The sequence below is a fragment of the Gavialis gangeticus genome, unplaced genomic scaffold, assembly GCF_001723915.1.
Source record: "Gavialis gangeticus isolate Ggan-Ray unplaced genomic scaffold, GavGan_comp1, whole genome shotgun sequence".
In the NCBI taxonomy this organism is placed as follows: Eukaryota; Metazoa; Chordata; order Crocodylia; family Gavialidae; genus Gavialis; species Gavialis gangeticus.
Genome location: NW_017728994.1, coordinates 63,872,925 through 63,892,413, shown reverse-complemented (window position 1 = coordinate 63,892,413; position 19,489 = coordinate 63,872,925). Strand labels below are relative to the sequence as shown.

The 19,489-nt window shown below is 38.3% G+C and overlaps 1 protein-coding gene across 2 annotated transcripts in view; it reads right to left on the bottom strand.

Annotated features, from left to right (window-relative positions):
- The window catches only part of WDR11 (WD repeat domain 11), a 102,779-nt gene that overhangs the window by 14,882 nt on the left and 68,408 nt on the right, over positions 1-19,489 (bottom strand). For both annotated transcript variants that reach the window (XM_019502922.1, XM_019502923.1), the window contains exons 13-21: positions 19,249-19,324; positions 17,227-17,335; positions 16,559-16,683; positions 15,933-16,080; positions 10,852-10,958; positions 10,201-10,315; positions 8,619-8,790; positions 2,524-2,632; positions 652-714 (exon numbers count right to left, since the gene is read on the bottom strand). In XM_019502922.1, coding sequence (XP_019358467.1) covers positions 652-714; positions 2,524-2,632; positions 8,619-8,790; positions 10,201-10,315; positions 10,852-10,958; positions 15,933-16,080; positions 16,559-16,683; positions 17,227-17,335; positions 19,249-19,324 — 1,024 coding nt within the window. The remainder of the gene's footprint in view (positions 1-651; positions 715-2,523; positions 2,633-8,618; positions 8,791-10,200; positions 10,316-10,851; positions 10,959-15,932; positions 16,081-16,558; positions 16,684-17,226; positions 17,336-19,248; positions 19,325-19,489) is intronic.

Below are 19,489 nucleotides of genomic sequence, written 5' to 3'. Positions count from 1 at the left end.
AAGAAGGTGTTATTAAAAGGCTTGTTACAGAATGAGGTTGTACTGTATAATGAAAATCTATAAGAGAGAAGGGAGGGAAAATGCATCTGGTTTCCTAGATGCAAAGGCAGATTTCATAGCTTAAACGAACACACCGATACTGTTTGCTAAACTACTAGACACAGCTAAGTCACTGTGTACGTTTGGCCCAGTACAGCATTCTAATGGATGGACATGTTGTGAAAATGGTTTTCAATAAACTACGGATTCTAACTGCAATTAAATGCTTTTAATTCAAATCAGCATTAATGAACCTCCTGTTGACAGCCACTATTGTCGGCAACATCAGCGACACGAAAGGGAAACATCACAAATTCAATAGTAGTTTCCATCCCACTTAAATATTTAAAACAGTAAATTATTCTGGCTGTTATGCTAACATCAAACAATTTATTTCAAGGAAGTTCTCCCACTTGGGAAGAACTTTATGGTTCATTTTTTTTATTAGACAAAGCAGGCTATTAAACATTAAAATGTCATTTGCTGTTACTCAAGCACTTAAACATGCACATTTAGATTGGCAGCTAAATAAAAAAACAATCATTACAGTTTTTGCTGCTGTGCCCTCATTTAAAGTGACACTATTAAAAACATTATTTAAAAGGTTCTTACTTGGACAATGAATTTAACTGTTCTTGAATCAGTTTCTTAACATTTTCATTCTCTGGATAATCACTGCATAAAAACCATAAGAGTTAATTGATATATATTCAATCCATTTATATATGCCCATATATTAACTAAACTTATAACACACAAGGTAAAAGAAGAGTATTGGCAATGTGGAACATAAGCCACGACAGGAAGCAAATTTATGAACATTTTTACTTTGTTAATGAAGAAAAAAAAGCCCATCCATTATTTTTCCCAGTCAAATATTAGTTTCAAAGAACTAATTCATGACCTGTCTTCACTATCCCTCAGCATCATCAGTCTTAGTCACAGTCTCATCACTTCACTCTTTCCCATAACTTTATGTTCACTGAAACCTGCACTTCTCCTTACTATACAGCATTTTCAAATTTGAGTAACAGTTTATGGTAGCTCAATATTAATGAGTCTAAGGGGAGAGAGGTGAAAGGGAGCGGAATAATTGATGGAGAGCAATCAGTAATTCAGAAAACTAGGCCCCTTCAGGCACCTCCATTTACACTATGATAAATTGAAGCAACTAAAATTTTTACCCCCCTCTTGAAAACACAGGCTTAGTACCAACATCTATTGCATTTTATAACTACTGCTCTCTACTGCCTTGACTTTTCTCACATCTTTCAAATCCTGATGGGCTACAAGAGCCACTGCAAAAGGATCTACTATCTTGCTCCACCTCACTTTTCTCTTTTCCTCCTTAAAGAGTTGCTCTTATTTGTTGCATACCACTAATTCCCCAACTGTGACTCCTTGTTCTCCTTTCCTCTCACCACAAGCACTTTTGCTTATTTTGGGGAGTTCAGCTTCCATTTTGGTCCTATTTACCACTGTAACCTTCTACCTCCTTATCGCCAAAATCTTATTGGATTTTTGTTCGTTTATGACACACTGATAATGCACATAACGAATACAAAACTGCATACAACAATCATATTTCTTTTATGTTGACTGTGTTCTTAGATGGCAAATTATCTGGGGCATATACCTTCCCCTGGGTCTGGATACTGCCCAGCATACTGTCTATTGATTTCATCATGACTACTGCAATATAAAAACAATAGATCTAAATATCTGTAAGATGGTTGTATGCTTCTTAGGGTTTTGGACAACTAAAGCAACAATATACTCATAAATCAAAGGACTGGGACACTGACCTACTCTCCTGCAACCCCCCTAACCACTTGCCAATCAGCTGTTCTTACAAATGAAACCTACTCCTGCTTTTTGATGCAAACAGCCAATTTTGACTAGACCAGTGGCACTCAAACTTTTGGACTTGCAGGACAGATGAGTGGTGCGGGGCTGGTCCACTGGCTGGATCAAGCCCTGTGCACCAGGATCAGACTTCTGGGGCCCGACTTCACCCCCTCTCTGCCTCGCATGCTGGGACTGGGCCGCAGGGGCTCAGCATCTCCCCCTTCTGCCAGAATTGGGCCCCAGTGCTGCCCCTTTTCACAATCCAGCATGCAGGACCCAGGGCTCCCTGTGGGTGTGGAAAATTTGGCACCAGGAAAGCGGTGGCACCACTACCTCCTGCCAGACTTCTGGAACCAGGGGGGCCCAGGGGGGCAGATAACACAGCACAGACTGAATCTGGTCCATGGACTGGGGGTTGAGTTCCCCTGGACTACGCTATTGCTATTGTCTTAAAATAGAAAAGAGCTCTTTTCAGAAATGGAGAGAGGCAGGTGTTACCCCTCCATTTAGATTTTCTCATGACTGCTAAAGTTAAATGAATGTATTCAGCAGCCTTCTGCTGAAGAATATGCAGTGATAATAATAATAATAATAATAAAAGATAAAAGTTACTAGAAAATTACAATAAAGTCTTACACATGAAAAATATCTAGAGAATATTTATCATTCCATGGCTGGTGCAGCAAAAATGCTTTTAAAGCTAATGAGGCCCGTGGAACAAGGAGATAAGGACACCACACAGGTTCTGAAATAGAAGAAGGGAAGGGGGAAAAGTCTTATTTTCAAGTTAAAAGTAGCCACGCTGCAATGGAATAGCATTTACTAACAATAAAACACAGAACACTCAGTTTGCTAGTGTGCCAAAAGAAGTTTACTATTTGCCCCACCATCTAACTCAAATGTACAGCATGTACTACTATATATAAAAATATGTCGTTACAAACAAAAACATTTTTGGGGAAATACATGGTTAAATTCCACACAGAATCTGATCTTTTGGCCTTTTCATTTATTTACAACCTAGTTGAAAAACTTGTGAAGTAATGGACATGTGAGCTCCTACTAAAAGACAGGGAGGTAAGCCATTAAAGATGTCCCAGAATGCATAATTCCGGCACATCCATCGCTAGGGAACAAAGTATTTTTTTTAATATGACAATATTCTGAAATACCTTCAGTGAAATTAGGATGTGCCAAGAGGCTATTACAGGGAGGTAATTAAGTTAAACTTATTTCTTTGTTGGATGCTTCCCAAAGTCTGGTCAGTATATCGCTGTGGTTAGCTCAAGTTTCAGTTTTTCCTTGGTGGCCCATTTTCAATGTTAGTTTAAGATTGTATGAAACCATTAATTCAGCAGGAAGACTAGAAATTATCTTGCTGCTGCAAGTATATGTATTTGATTGTCACTAACCAGTTAGGCAAGAATCTGTGCACGCGCACATTTGACTTGTGCCCCTGTGCAAAACACCAGTTGTAAATGAATAATTCAGCAGTGTAACCTACTCAAATGTTGAATGATCTCCACCTCAGGTTCTGAAGATTAGGAGGGGAAAAAAAACATTAGTAGAGCTGGTAACACTTACAGTTCAGATTGCCAGCCATTACCTAGTATGAGACCTTTGTGTCAGAGATGCATATTTTGTCATCTCTGTGAAATATGTAACCAAAATAAAGGTCTCTGGAAAAGAATCCTAGACTTTGCAAAAATCTTTCTTACTACATGCCACCTAAGACTTGACCACCTACACTGAGTATGCTCTATAGCTACACAAATCCTAGGTTTTGACCACGCTGCGCACCCAACACCCGTAGGCCAGAGAAGAGACAAAGGGTGGGACAAGGGAAAAGTAGCAGGACTCAGAAGTGGAGGACACGAGCATGAGCAGAGTGGAGGCAAAAGATAAGAACAGAAGATGAAGGAGACAGGGACAGAAGGAACTACACCATCACTAGAGCACTCTCCCCTACAAGATCTGGAATGGAAATCATTATACTGAGTCTCAAATTGCTTTGCTGTTTAGAAAATATCTGTAACAGCCACTGGTAAAATGGTTCCTTTCATTGTCCCACTGTGAGGTCGACATAAATGGTAACTGCCTTCTATAGCTGCCATTAATTCTCTAAGCTCAACAGGCAGAGAAGTGTACTGTGGATTCCAAGATCCCAGTCCACTTGAGGAGCAGTGAGTGACAAAGCAGGAACAGTCCTCTCCCATCAACTTAAGTTTAAATAAATGCACTAAAAAGTTAATGGAACATTAAAAGGGCACAAAAGTTAGGAAGTGTCAAAAATTAATGTGGCCCTTGCTATTCTTGATGTGAGAATCTTGAAATCAGAACCTTTGCCGGGTTAATTGTGCACTTCAATTGATTTCAAACAGCTATATGTGCAAATTAATAATCACTTAAAAAAATTCAACCAGCTATAGAGCTGGAAAATGTGTTCTAACTTTAGAGCTGGTTTCTATCCGGCTTTAATTTTCACATGTAGCAGCATATCCTGCTGTGGCTGGAAGCCCCACTGGCTGACAGGGCTCCTAGATGCAGGGATGCACCATGCACACTTGGGGCTGGGAGTCCTGCAGCTGAGGGGACTCTCAGCCCCAACAGCACCCCACAGCTGCCAGAACCGTGAACCCCGCAGGTGTGGACTCTAGGTCTCAGCAGTGCCCTGGCAGTACTGCCGGGATCCACAGGCCACACCTGCAGGACTCCTGGTCCTGGCAGCTATGGGGTGTTGTCAGGACCCAAAGTCTGCAGCTGTGAGACTCTTGGTCCTGGTGCCACCATGGCTGCAAGCCCAATCAGCTACGGGACTCACAACTGTGGGAACATTCTACTTGCTGGTGCAGAGGGAACCCAGAACGGCAGTCCTGAGTTCTCACTTTACTGACAATAAGGCGTGATAGAATCTGATGCAGGATCCCACAGTCACATCTCTTGCCACGCACATGTGGATTATACACCATGCCTTTATCTGAACATCTATAGGGACTCAGAGTCTTTAGTTTAGAGGGGTTATACCTGCCCATTTAATGTTCCACACCATAGATCAGGGGAACCTCAAATGTCAGCAGAAGTATAGGTGTCCACATTGTACCAGTGTCGAAGGAGGGCATGTCATGGAAAATATATGAACAATCAACTTTAGGAACACAGTTCTGGAAGGTAAGTAACTACTTCTGCTTCTTTGAGTGCTTGTCCATATATATATATTTCACTCTTGGTGGCTCAAAAGCAGTGACCTGAATAGAAAGGTTGGAGCTTACAGGCTTCTTAAACAAAGACTGCAGCCAAAAGAAGCATCAGACTTATATGCTGCCACAGGGGAATGATGTCTCAACATGTGTACTGAAATTCAAGTAGCTGACCTGAATATCTTTGGTATCAGCATCCTTCTCAGGGGAACCACACAAGCTGTCTGCACTTGAAACTGCAGTGGAACCTAGCTAACTAGCTAGTACCAGGTATTACCGGAGGGAAAATCATTTTGAAAGTCTCTGGGTCAATTCTGCCTACCACTTCAATGTGCTAGCATGGATCCAAAATCCTGGAGAGATTCCAGCAGCTTGACTATATAGAAAAATTTAAGTCTCCTCAGGACGTTCACAGGGGATAGTTTATAGAAAATGGATCATTTGGTTCACCTGAAAAAATTGGTGATGATCCTAATTAAGAACCTGGGATGCGCTTAAGGGTAAATTTATCTTTAAGGAATACTGTGTACAGGGAGCCTAAGCTCTGTAATGAAACATCCTATTAGATTTGTGAAATGCTGCACTGACACAGCTACACTGCTTCAGATTTGGAAACAAGCATGTGCAAAGCTTAGCACAGCGTGGCACAACAAGATCACATAGGCATACCCCAAAATTCCCTGCCAAGTGACAGTTTTTGGTTTTAATCTTTGTCTGTAGCTCCCTCCATGTGAAATGGGGTTAAGACCTCCTTCCCTCACAGGGTACCTTATCAAAGGGACCCAAGGTACGACTGCATGGGCAGTCTTAATTCTAGCAGTTAATAATGGAATGCTTGATTCTGCAATCCTAAATGCATGGCTTTTTCCATGCAATATGCATATAATTATATAACACCCCTCTATCCCCAAACTCAATGCTTTATCATTAGTAATGTAATAAAATTAAAAAGCAACCAAAAAAAGGTTAGGCTACATAAAGGATTAGTTTCGGAGCCCATATAAGGAACTTAAACTGCACTGATTACCATATAAATCAGAAACCTTGGAATCATTTAAACTGTATCTCAGTTTGACATTTGAATACTCTTCAGGTCTTTCAATCTATCAGCTTAAAATGCAAGATGTTTGCTTCAGAACATTTCTTAAGTCTTTAGTCTAGTCTAATGAACCATTAAACTACATTTCAGAGATCAACTGAAAATTGGACACTGGAGTGATTTTAGACTTCCAATAAGTATTTTTTTCTTCCTTCAGTACTGATTTGCTATACGGAATAGTAACTCACTTCACAACTCAGGTAAGAAGAGTTACTTGGATTTTACTACAAAAGTCTCCTTAGCCGACTGGTATTTTTTGAAGCCCTTCCTTCCTTTTTCATGTCCTTGTGACAAGATATTTAGCAGAATTCACAGAATTGGTTGAAATTTGACAGGGCCGTGCTGTGAGCATGTCTGCTGTGGCCTTGAACTTGCAACCTCTGGGCCATCAGCTAAGCACCTGAACAACCCCAGCTCCTTTTTTTGAAGCAATACTGCAGTTTACACTACATGGTCCCCAACCAAATAGGTTAAGCAGGACTCTGAAAAAGGCAGTTAACCTATGAAACACGATTCACTTCAAGATTTTGTGCAAAAATATTCAACTACTGCTGCAAGTGTGTATTGTCTGGGCAATGCAGGTCACATTTATTATGACAGTTAGGACAAAAATCACTGTGGAGGCCCAGGGGAGGTTTTCACAGGAGGGGAGGGGCTCTGGGAACCATATCACAACAGCCATAGGAATGTAGTGGAAACAATTCTTGTATTAGGAGGCTAGAAAAAGTGCCTTGTTCCCATATGCTACCAAAAATATTCCTCTATCTCTCTCCACTCAAAAAATATCTGCCATGCAATGGAAAAAGCACAGGGTTCTTCTGTACCTTGGATTTGCAATTATGACATTGGTTTGGGGTGTAATAATGAGGACAGATCAACTGAGGATAGGGAGCTGCAAACCTCCTGAACCAGGAAACTCAATTCCTCAGTCTGACCAATTCTGTAGTTCCTAAATGTACAGTGAAGAGGGAGTTATTTAAAGCTTTGCGCAGCAAGATCTCTTCCAAGCTAGTTGCAGGCTGTGACATAAACAGCCTGCCTCAGCTCTTCTCATCTCCCAAATCTGCTAATCTGTTATATAGTTATTAAGCAAAGTGAAAGCATTAGCATTTACATTGCTTTGTGCACTGGCATTTGAGAGCCAGCAATGAGCACAACTTAAAATGAAACTCAATTAAAAAAAAAAAGTTACCCTTCCAAATGAACATTTTTGCCCACTAGTAACATTTGAGACTACTAAAAGAGATAAAATAATATCTCTGTTTGGAGGCAGGTGAGGTTCTGGGTTAACTGTGCATTTCATATCACATGAGTTTTTTTTAATCTAATTTCAGTGGTTTGGGGTTTTTCACACAGCCAAAATGGATCTGACTGGTGGTCTGTCTATTCTGGTACAGAATCTATGACAGTAGTAAGATGTTTCAGACAAAGGGTCTCTGCAGGATTCAGTTGTGAGATAATTTGTCCATGTGACGTTTTTCCTACTCTCCACTAAGTTAGTGGTTTAATTATATGCTGACTGATTTACACAGTGATTTTTATTCTATCCTAGGTAACTTTTGTTACTTTTATAAATATCTAAACTGCTACTGAATCATGGTGTTTTTGACTGACAGTGTTTTTCCTTTGTTTCACAGGTTTAATTACATAATTATGCATTTCTATATTTTCACATTAAGGGTTCAAAAAAGAATGTATGATTTCTAATATATCTGTGTTATTGATTATAATGTGCTGATGATACTTTCATTGTTTCTTGTGTTTTATTAAAGTTATAGTCTTTATTGTGTCAATATTTTATTTTAGATAAAGTGGACAATGTTATTAAAACAGAATATCTATCAAATATAATATCACATTGTGGTAATCGTATTTAGCAGTGGTCTCAGTGGCTCATAATTTTAAAACTCTGTAGGATTCCTTATATGCACCATATATCTGGCAGTTTCCATCCACACATCAAAACTTATAGAAACTAAAGGCAGATTTCTAAACATATCCATGCTAGTTAAAAACTAAAAAAAACCCAACACAAGGCCATCAACAAACCATGTGTATCTTTAAATTTTTTTATGTATCACAAACATGACTCAAAATCATGCTGTGTACTTGAGTGACCTATTATTATTTTTTCACAACAAATCGCTCCACATTATGTAAAGAATAACCTTTTTTAAATACAGAAAAATATGTATAATCTATTCCCTTAGAAGTTCAATGAAAAACTATTACAAGACATTTTTAAAGCACCTGGAGATTGTCTGCATCAAAATGCTTGGAAGATACCTGATTTTCTGGTGCAGACTGATACTAGTTCTGCTCTCTCGTTTCACAGAAAAGAATAAAGATTATTTTTCTCACCTTTTCTATGTGTTGTTTGGATTGGTAACAAACAGGAAACTTAACTATGGTGGGCTGTTGAGACTTGTTCTTACCTGTCAACTCTTGTTCATCCATTTTAAAGCATGATGACTTCATAGACATCTCTAGAACTCTGATGCACCCATCATCTGATGCCAAAGTCACTTTATCCGAGGTACACCAATCTACATCCAGTATTCGGAAGTTGACATTTCTTCCACTTCTTAAACTGCTCACCATCTGTACCTGGAAAAACAAGCCACTTTTCAGCAAGGATATTAGTTACAACCGGCAAGATTCAGTGCTGTGATTCCGTAAGGCAGGGGTTTTCGACCTTTTTTAATAAGTATGCCCCCGGCAGCCAGACACAGAGCTGAGGGGTGGAGGATACCATGCGACTGGCAGCTGAGTGGCAGCAGAGCGGGGTGGTGGGTGGTGGCAGCAATCGCTGCATGTGAGCATCACCCGCATCAAGCTGGCCAGGTAGCGCCTGTGCGGCCTGCAGAGGGGCACCGCTGCTCTCGCCCTGACCCTGCTCCTGGGAGGCTTCATCCCCACCCACCTGCACATACCCCCTAGGGCCTTCCCAAGTAACCCCCAGCTGACAACCCTTGCCATAAGGCATATCACATGATTAATAAAAGGGAACAAAGGTATCCTTAAAGCCATCTTTGCATCTCCCTGGGCTGAAAAGACCCCTAGTCTTTGCAGGACTTATGAGGACATTCTGCAGAGAAAGCAAAGGAGCTACAATGTCCTGTAACATGCATAAGGACTTTGGTAGGTGTGATTGGAATGAGGAACACTGAACTGGAAGAGGCCTCTGAGCCCATCAGGTCCAGTCCCCTATATTCACAGAAGTCACTAATCCAAGGAAACCCCATGTGTATGTTAAGACTTTTGTATAACAAAAAACCCACTGTGGTCCTAAAAAGAGGTAGAGAATCACCAGAGAGAAAAGTAACAAGAGATTACAAGGATTTCTCAAATCCATTTTCTAGAAGATCAGACTACATGGCTGTACTCTGTCTGGTTTGCAGAATGCATGGCACCACAGTCTGCATCTCTTCACGTAGAATCATTTATCCCTAGTCAATGTCCTATCTATAAACGTACAGAAGAATAAAACTCCAACTACCTACATAAGATGAATGTGAGATTTTTCCCTCTAATATAGGCTTTTCTGCAGAAAAGGAAAAGCAAAGACAAAGTTAATTCTCAAACGTCTGACTTTCATGTACCCCCAAATACATCAAAACCAAGTCAGGTCAACTTTGCCATTTAGTATGTCTAGATGTTCACAGAAGCTTGTTAAGCCTGAAAAGGAAGATTTTTGTATTTCTGCACTGGAGCCCAAAAACATTTTTTATGCAAGCTGCAACCCAAAAATCACTAGGAGAGAGTGATGATAAAATGGTATTTCAATAAAGTGTCAGCTTTATGAGTGAAAGGCACTTTTCAATTGACAGTAGCTTGAAAAAGCTTTCTGGGGAAGTAAGTATCTTTTGTGAAAAGACCAGACACCTCTATTATATAGCTGTCAGCAACAGCTCGTGTATAATTTTAACCACATTGTTTGTGTGCCTGACCTTACCTTGAGAAGTAGGTTTATATGTTTTGTGCACAAGTGCAACCAGATGAGAAATAGATGCATACCTCTTTTGCATCCCAAACTTCAGCTCCATCATTGAACAAGGATATCAGTTTTTGGTTTCCTTTTCCAGGGGCAAAGCGTATTTTTCTCACCCAGCCACGATGGGTAGGGATCCCCCTGGGGGCAAAAAGAACTCAAGTTTTAAGCTCATTCTAATCTACACAGAGAGATATCAGCAGGTGATACAAATTCTGTTTCAAACATTCTACATTTTGATACTTTATAACTTGTAGAATTAATATTCCATGTATATATAAATGGATGACTAGCAAAAATATCATAAAAAACTTTTAAGTGACAGTTGTGTTAGAAAATTCTCAAAATATTTAATATTACAAATATTACGACCCTTTTCATTTTAACTATTCTTGTTTAGATTAAACAAAGCTAGTCAAATATTCAGGTGGGACAAGTCACCAAGGACTCACTGAAATCAACACAAATATACTATTCACACCAGTTGACAGCACCACCTCTCTTTTTTTATAGTTCAGCACTGCCCGAGTAGACACTATTTGAGAAAAATTTTCATGTTAAAGGTAGAAGCTTGTTCTCTCAGCTGCTATATCATGGCAGCCTTCTGCAAATATAAAGAAAAATGTTCTGCCATCCATTCACTCTATAAGAAATGGTAAAATTTTATTCTCTCATACCTGGATACTCTAGCTTTTAAATCCCAAAAGTTTAAGTTTCCATCAACATCTCCGAGAACCAGGGTATCCCCTTTCCATGCAATACAAGTAATACTTCCCATGTTTCCCTGCAGAAGAAAATTATATGGTTAACAGCATTCCACACAGGTAAAACATTTTAATACTGATACCGCCCATTACTTTCCAATGTTAAAAAAAAAATAATAAGCAAAATCTGCTTGTGGCTCCAACAAGGCAATTCTATTGAGCTTACTGAAGGAGTCCTGGTTCAGAAGACAGAATTTATCTCAAAATATTTTCTAGACTTCTTAAACTGAATTAAATACTGTGTTATAGCTTAACATTTAGTTTTATAAGCAATGTAAAACATTTGTGTGTTTATAGTTTCATGTTAGCTCCCATGTGATAGGACTCATTCTCAAACACCCAGAGAACTAATGCATACTACACTAGGAAATACAAACACCAGGATTTCAGTTTGATAGAACTTAGTTGAGTCTTCATACTTGTTGCAAAAAAATAGCTGTCCTTCATAGAAAACCAAAACAATTAAAGCTGACAAAAGAACTCTTATCCATTACAAATCTGTAGCCAACTCAAGTCTTCTCTATCACAATTCATGATCTGAGGCCAGTGTCACGGGTAACTGCTACTGTTCAAATGCTTAACTAAATAAAAGAGAAAGTTACAGCAAAATCAAGCGATATAACAAAACCTGCACATTGTGTTTAGCGTTCAAAGACAGGAAGTTTAATTTAAAATGACAAAAACAATATAAATGTTTCCTGTTGCGCAATTTGGGCTCAAGTATAAGAACCATGATCAGAGCAAATGTGTAGCCCATATAATACGTTTCCCAATAACTGCTCCCTAGAAAAGGGAGGAATCAAGACGTAAAACGCAGGTGACTGGATTTAGATTCAAACTCACAAGACTCGGGTTCAATTCTCTCCTTAGTCACTGACTTACTGTGTGATCTTGGTCATGTCACTTAGATACACCTAATGTAGACTATACTAAGTCCTCTTGGGAGAGTGCCCCTTGAACACCTCTGGCCCCATGTTCACACTTGTACATGAAGATCTGGAGAGGAGGCCACTACTCTCAAGCATACCAGATATAGACATAGTGAGAGGTGCCGCACAGGATGCAGTTTCAAATAAACCTATGTTAAATCCATGATCGGAGAAAGCTAACTGCATTTTTTGACACTGTAAATGCAAATGCTTTAGGGATTTCTGCATCACTGTGAGAAGCTGCCATAAGCAGGAGAGTTATTTGCAGTTTGCTCTATTCTCCAAGGTGCCTTCTTTACTACAACAATGGAGTCAGGGGAGCTACTTATCAAAACAGCTGAAGTTTGCTGTAGAAGGGACTGTGTCCTTCTCTGCTAACTGTGACAAATGCCAGGAACACAGAGAAGCCTCATCAATAAATTCTGTCTCTGTTATCACCAAATGATGATAACAAAGTTCTGATTACAAGTGTTTTTTAAAGAAGTAGTGTGAAGCCAAATTAAAGCTTCTTTAATTTCCTTGCTCTGCAACAGAAACCTCAGAGGATCTTTATGGACAGTAATAGTGAATATCTTTTAGTAATCTTCTCCTACCTATAATAGCTCTTAGCTTTTAATAGTTCTCAGCTTCACTCTATATATGCTATAATAAACAGCTGTTTTCATATTCTGAAGTAAGTGTTCTCAGTCTTTTTGTTATTTCATAATGCAACATCTTTACAGACTGATTCATGGTGCTGTATTCCCCCACTGACAGCAGCATCTCCCTTTGTCTGTGAGAGACGCATAGAAAAATAATTTTACAAAGTAGTTACAGGTTTTTCTAATAATAACAATTACAAGGGGAAAACGAGGAGTATGTACCATACATCCTATCAAATTTTCATGTGCCTTTTGTAAATAAGTGCCAATCAACAGGCCACATTTTACCACTATTATTCAAAAGTTACCAAAAGAAAACCACTCTTCAGAACTTAATCCATAACCAAAATTTGTGTCATTTGCATACCTCAAAAAATATTCCATAGATTGTGATTCTGTAAATTTCAATTGGCATTCATTTTGGTATATGCTTTAAACTTAAACCATTAATCAGAAAACCTCTCAACACACCATTTTTAATAAAGTTAATTTCCAAAAAAATTCTGATCTAGAATGTATTCAACAGTTACATCTTCTAGTGAGCACTTTTGGGTAGATCACAATGGAAATGGAAAGCATTTATAAAAATTTCCCCACAATCAAATCTGTCATTCTCACTGATATATTTAAGAACTGCTGAATAAATTAATATATATAATACATAATATGCAATAGGACTAAAAGTGTAACATTTACAATATTGTGATCCCATATTACTATGTCATATATTTATATACAAGGCATTTGTGTTTTTCTCCTGTTATATAACCAGAGATACTTGCAAAGACAGAGGTTTCTTGAAATGTTATACAGATAATATTCATGAAGTTAACATATTTCAGTAAAGCTCTGTCTTGACAAACGACTCTGGTTACATAACAGGAGCTAAACAAATGTAGTTTCTAAATTTTGTACCTACAGTCTTAGAAATATGTAATTCTGTACTGAAACACAAAGAGAAAAAGAAAAAACACAATAGAGTAGCGATTTTTCTATTATTTCCTCTCTCCCACTCCTTCCTGAAAAACCATACTTGTCAAGTAGTCACTCTTTCAAAAAGCAGCCATCTCTGAAAAACAGCTGACCTGCCATATTGAACAGAAGGTTTTTTGCAACTTCTTGATTGCTGGCCAATTCAAAAAGGAGAACAAAATGAATAAAATTTTACAAATATAACTTAAATATTTTGAAGTTTATTGGAGGAGATGTGCCAAATGGAGAAACCTGGAGGTTTTGATATTACAAGCTATGCTTTTTAAGAAGTAGCCTTAAGCCAAATACAGAGCTTCTTTAAACAGAAATGGATATAAACACCAGCAGGGCAAATTCTCTTAACTACTTTAGCAAGGATGACTGTTCCTTTCCTAGAGAAATTCAACCACTTTAGGAGTAGCAGGAGACTTTGTGAAAGTGAACTCTGGTTTCAACTCTTGGCAGAGCACAACTTGCCACCTGTGCCCTATGATGTTTGGCAACTGGCCACTAGAGGGTAACCTGAGAATGTTATAGGACATCCATAGGTATGGGAGGTATACCAAGAGACCAAGGATTTATCCACTGTATAGAAGTTTTTATGGACTTAAATGTTTATTGTACCAAAAGAATAAGAACTGCCTCTTGTACCTTAGGATATTATTCTGTGCTGCATGCCCAGGCACAACTCTCATTTGCTGCAGTAATTGGCTGTTATGTAACATAGAACTGGCTTTTACTAACAAAGAGGGGATCGAAATATGAATGCCTGCATCTCAGAACACCTTACGAATGAAAATAAAAATAAGAGGAAAATTCACTGAGCATGTTTCAAATACTAACTGTGGACTAGCTTTACCATTCTGCACTGGGACAGTACATTTATAACTAAGCAAAATAATCAAGCTTTGTATCAAAATAGAACCTACACCTCTAATATCTCCCCAATTAGAAACACCACTCTATGTATTTAATGTAAAATAGTTTGTGATAGTTAGCATTACGTGATGGTAGCGTTCACAGTCTCTGAAGGATTTTGCTTTCCTGTGAAGGAATTGAATAAGTAGCAGCCACTGCTAGAAATCATCAGACAGTAATCTGAGCTAGTCCTAAAAATTGTATGACCCATTGTTATTGTTGATGCACTAATAACAATGTGAATGAGAAAAAAAGACTACTCCTGAACCATAACATTTTTTCCTTTTTAAAAATTATATAGTCCCACTGAGCTGAAGACTAATATATATGAAGTTATTAGTGTATACGTACAGGATCAGGCCCAAACATTAAAATTAAATATAATCTACCATTTAAAGAGTTATGGTTGAATAGTTAAAATTACAAGTCACGCAGTGCAGAAATTTAGGTAATAATATACATTCAGTCTAACTGTGCTGTTAGAACTAGAAACCTAGGGAGGAAATGCAAAAATAAACAACGCAACCTTAATGATCCATGGGGTTTGTTTTTGTTACCTATCTTTTTTTTTTTTTTTTAAGAGGCAAAAGAAATTATGGTAATTTTGATGCAATATTCCCCAATTACCACACACTTTATTGTCTAGTTAGGTCTAATAAAAAAGTAAAGGTAATATTACAAGAGGGCTAGGATTTTACTACACTTAGCTTAGAAAAATGGCAGCTAACCAGGTACACATCAGTAGTCCAATTCTCCTAAAACCACCCCTTCCAAAATAGAAAGCATCTTAGAAGTGTTTTTTAAACACGATTTTAAGTGCTGCTACCCACACTAAACATCAGTATTAACATCCTTTGATAATCTTGTTCATTCCATACTTGAAACTGAATTTCTGCTGGTTCTGCTCTCTCTGTAAGAGCATTTGCTCTCTTTGCATCTATATTCTAATTGTGGAAATAATGGAAACAATTTTGCAACCCTGCTAATAGCTATCACTAACAGAAGCCCAATATAAACATGGTCAAAAAAGTTTCCTCTCATGCATAGGGGAAACTAACATTTTCTTAAATTAAACATAATAGATGCAGTAGATATGTGAGTAAGTCTAATACAAAGACAAAAAGCCACAAAAATCCCACAGCAAATAAAAGTAGGGTATTTATTTATTTTGCTGATCATCTTATTTCCATAAAGCCTAAAAAACTTCAGCTGCTGTCTACAGCATTTCTCTGAGATGTATTACGTAAAAATGAGATGCAGTTGAAAAAAAATTTCCACTGTTCCTTCCAAATAAATAAACTGCTTACATAAACTAATGCACAATTGCAAAGCTGAAAAGAAACATTATTTTACATAAACAGGAACTTTCATTTGTTTTGCAAATGCAAGTTTTGTTTCTATTTCCAATCAAGGATTTTGTAAATATTTGCCATTAAAATGTATACTCCTAATAATTATAATAAAACGTTATTTTCTGCAACACTAGCTATCAAAACAAATTAAAGACCCAATTATACAGAAATATTGAACTTACATCAGGAGGAATTCTTGCACTGTCTTTTACCGAGTTTCCCTCTACTGTGAGATAATAAATCTGCCCATCGGTATCTGTAAACACGAAGTGCTCTCTGGCAGAAATGTTCTGACTCAGCTCAGATTTACTTTCGGCCTCCTGTAATAAGCTTTAGGAGAAATGCAGTGAGTCAAAGGTAACCCTTTTTTGTTCTTGAAACACATATAAAAGATCAGATTTCCCCAATGAACCAATGCATAAAAATGCAATAGCATGGAAGTGGATGTTTCTTCCAGAATGGTTCTTTCTACTCAAATCCCCAAACAATAATTGACTTCCACCCTTATAACAGCAACCAGGTGGCAAAAACTAATTTTACTCCAAGAAGCAGATCGCTAAAGGGTACTGCCAATGCCTGTTTGGAATAAATAAATATTTCTCATGCTCAGCAGAAGAATCCAAGGTTGATGTCTAAGGACCAGACCCTAGGCCATTTACTGACTTTTCTATGCACTGCTAATGGCAAATAGTCTGTGAAACTGCTCTCCCAGGGCACCCACCATTTAGCAGTGCTAGTCTGTGCCAATACATAAAAAGAGCACCTTTATATAGGAATGCAGCCCATAGGACACTGTGATGGGCAGTACCTGATAACAGAAGATTCCACACTAATAAGTTCTGTATCGGATGCAACCGTCTGTCGGGCCATAGCTTCACGGGCTGCAAGCTGTTTTTTTCTCAAACTCTTCAAGTTATGGGAAGGTGACCATTCCTGTCAGCATTTTTAAATAGGAAAAACTGGAACAAGTGTTTCTCACTATCTAGAATTACAGGTTAATTATGATTAAGCTAATTATATATTGCTTCTATAATATCTATTCAGAGTGAACCAATTTCTAAAACAGGATGCTTTCATTTACAGATTTCCCTCGCCAACCACGGTTTTGCCAACCACAGTTTTGAGTATCCACATTTAACATACTATATAACATTTTGGCTACCATGTTATAGTTTTGAGTAATCACAGTTTTCTGTGGCCACGCATCAGCCTATCACCTGTCATTTTTTCTATAATCCTCTTGTCTTGCTGACCACGGGAACTTTCAGAAACCTAACCCCAGCAGTTGGCAAGGGAAACTTGTATAATCCTATTTTGTAAGGGTAGCTGGAAAAAATACCAAGTCTGGGTAACAATACTAGAGAAATAAAACCCACCAACCCAATTCGTAGCAAAACATCCATCAGAGTATTTCAAATTATACTTATAAATGAAATTGACATTTTAAGGGAGAAGGTAAAAGAATAGATTCCTTACCAAAGCAGTCACCACAGGGAAGTTTTTTGGCATTTCTCTAAGAAGAGTACATGTCCTCACATCCCAGATCTCCAGAGGTTTGTCTTTAAATACTACAGCTAGGTACTGCCTGAAATGAATGAGCCCTTTCTTATGTCAAAAATATCCAGTTAAAGAAAAAAAATCATTTTAATTTCTGTTATTTTATTTTATATATTTTCTTCCTGTCACCATGGCAGGCACAATTTACTCTAATGGCAGGAGGTGGAAAGAGAGAAAGCGAGGACACATTCAGCAGATCCTGGTCCTGCAATACAATTTGTGGAGTTGGATGTCTGCACTCACATAGGAGCCCATTGAATTTCCTGGAGACCTCAGTGAGTCTAAATGGAATTCTTTGTAGGATCAGGGCCTTACTGATCAAATTAACTAAAACTTCTGGCACTATGTGGAAGAAAGACTTTGAGGAAAAAATATTAAGTGCTCCATTTTAGCAGCTTTCAGTGAGTTGACATTTAGACAACCACAGCATGCCAGCAAGAGAGGCCAAGATTTTAGTTTGGACAGAGGGAGAAGGGTTTAGAGTGAAAGAGATCTGCGAGCCAGAAAAAAAGAAAGAAGATCTCACCACAGGCCTGTAGTAAATGATAAAGAATCTTACACCAAGCATTTGCCAGGTCTGCTTCCCAAGGAACCACTCTTAAGGAATTTCCTGCCGTCATCCTGTAAAGGCTGATTAACTTGCAAAACTCTGTCCAGACTCAATTACTTTCCCTAAGCCCATGGGAAGCACCTTTAGAATTAACTCCTTGGTTTCTGGCCATCAGAAAATGTTTTTTAATAATGGAAAGTGATTTTTTTATTGATAGGTCTAATTATTTTTAGCATGGAATTGAAATATTTGACATTTCTTGTATGTTATAATCAAAATGCTGTTAAGTCTATCTTCTAAACTAGGCGGCATCAGAATCTGCATTTACTTTTCATTATTCACCTTCCTTTGTTTTCATGTAATAGTTTACTTCGTCAGTCTGAGCACATACTTGTTATTAATTGGTAATTGACTGTGGTCACAATTATAGGGCCAAACTATACTAACTGCTGTGCAAAAAATACAGGAAGATGTTTTCAAATGTCAGAAACTGCTTGCCATATAATACAGAAAAAGGAGGGAATGTAATATACACCAGGATCTTGGGGTTGGGTACAAGAGCAGTTCTTTTCATATTTTTAATGGTTATCCCATTGAATCCAAGGCTATTTAAATTATTTTTACAAAAAAGTAGTCTTATAAATTATGTATTACTTGTATTAAGCATAGCGCCTAGGAGCTCTTGTTATAGACCAAAATCCCAAGTCAGTGGGATGTAAAAGGAAAAAAAATTGGCCCTTTCTCTTAAATGGCTTTCACATTATTTTCACTTTGTGTATGCCAACTGCTGAACATTTATGAAAAGGTGAGAACAAGCTTTCATTAGTCAACATGTGAGCAAGTAAGTCCTGGTGAGGGGAGAAGCAAAAGGAATGGGGGTGTAGGTTTGCTGGGGCGGGGGATCCCACTCTACCCCTTGCAGGTCATGCCTGCTCCCCAACTCCACCTGCAGGTCATGCCTACCCTCCTGCCCCTGACTTATGGGTCATGCCTACCCCTCATCCCCTGGCAGAGCCCTGACCGCTCAAGCCTGCTGGACACCCAACCCATCATCTAACCACCCCCCCACCCCCCGCATCCTGACTTACCTGATATCAAGTAGCCATTTTGAATTGATTTAACTTCCCCCTAACACCCAATAATATCTGCACTTAGCCCTACTGTTTCAAAAATCTAACCTGACTCTAAAATGTATCCTACTAGTCCTTGTTGGCTCATATAAAAAGCTCACTGCCACAAACCTGGTATTCTAAAACAGTAGCATCTCCCTTGAAGCACTTGCAAATACTTTTACGCTCAGTTCTTCTGGAGAGTCTTTTCTTGGAGCTGGTTTACTTCTATCATTTTACAGAGATCTTCAAAAATTCAATATACTGTACGAGCTTACTTACTTCAAATGAGACACCTTTATCATTTCAATGGCTGGTTCATCATTGCCTTGTTCCCCACGGAATGCAATGCTCCTGCCTAGAAAAGAAAAGTTTATATGGGAAGAAAAAAAAGTCCCATGGAAATAAAGCCACTGTATAATTGAACCGCCACTTCCCCCACTACTCTGAGTAACGGTTCAGTTTTCATTCGCCTTCTAGGCACTAAAAGAATGTAGTTTCCACTGCCTGACATAATATGGTC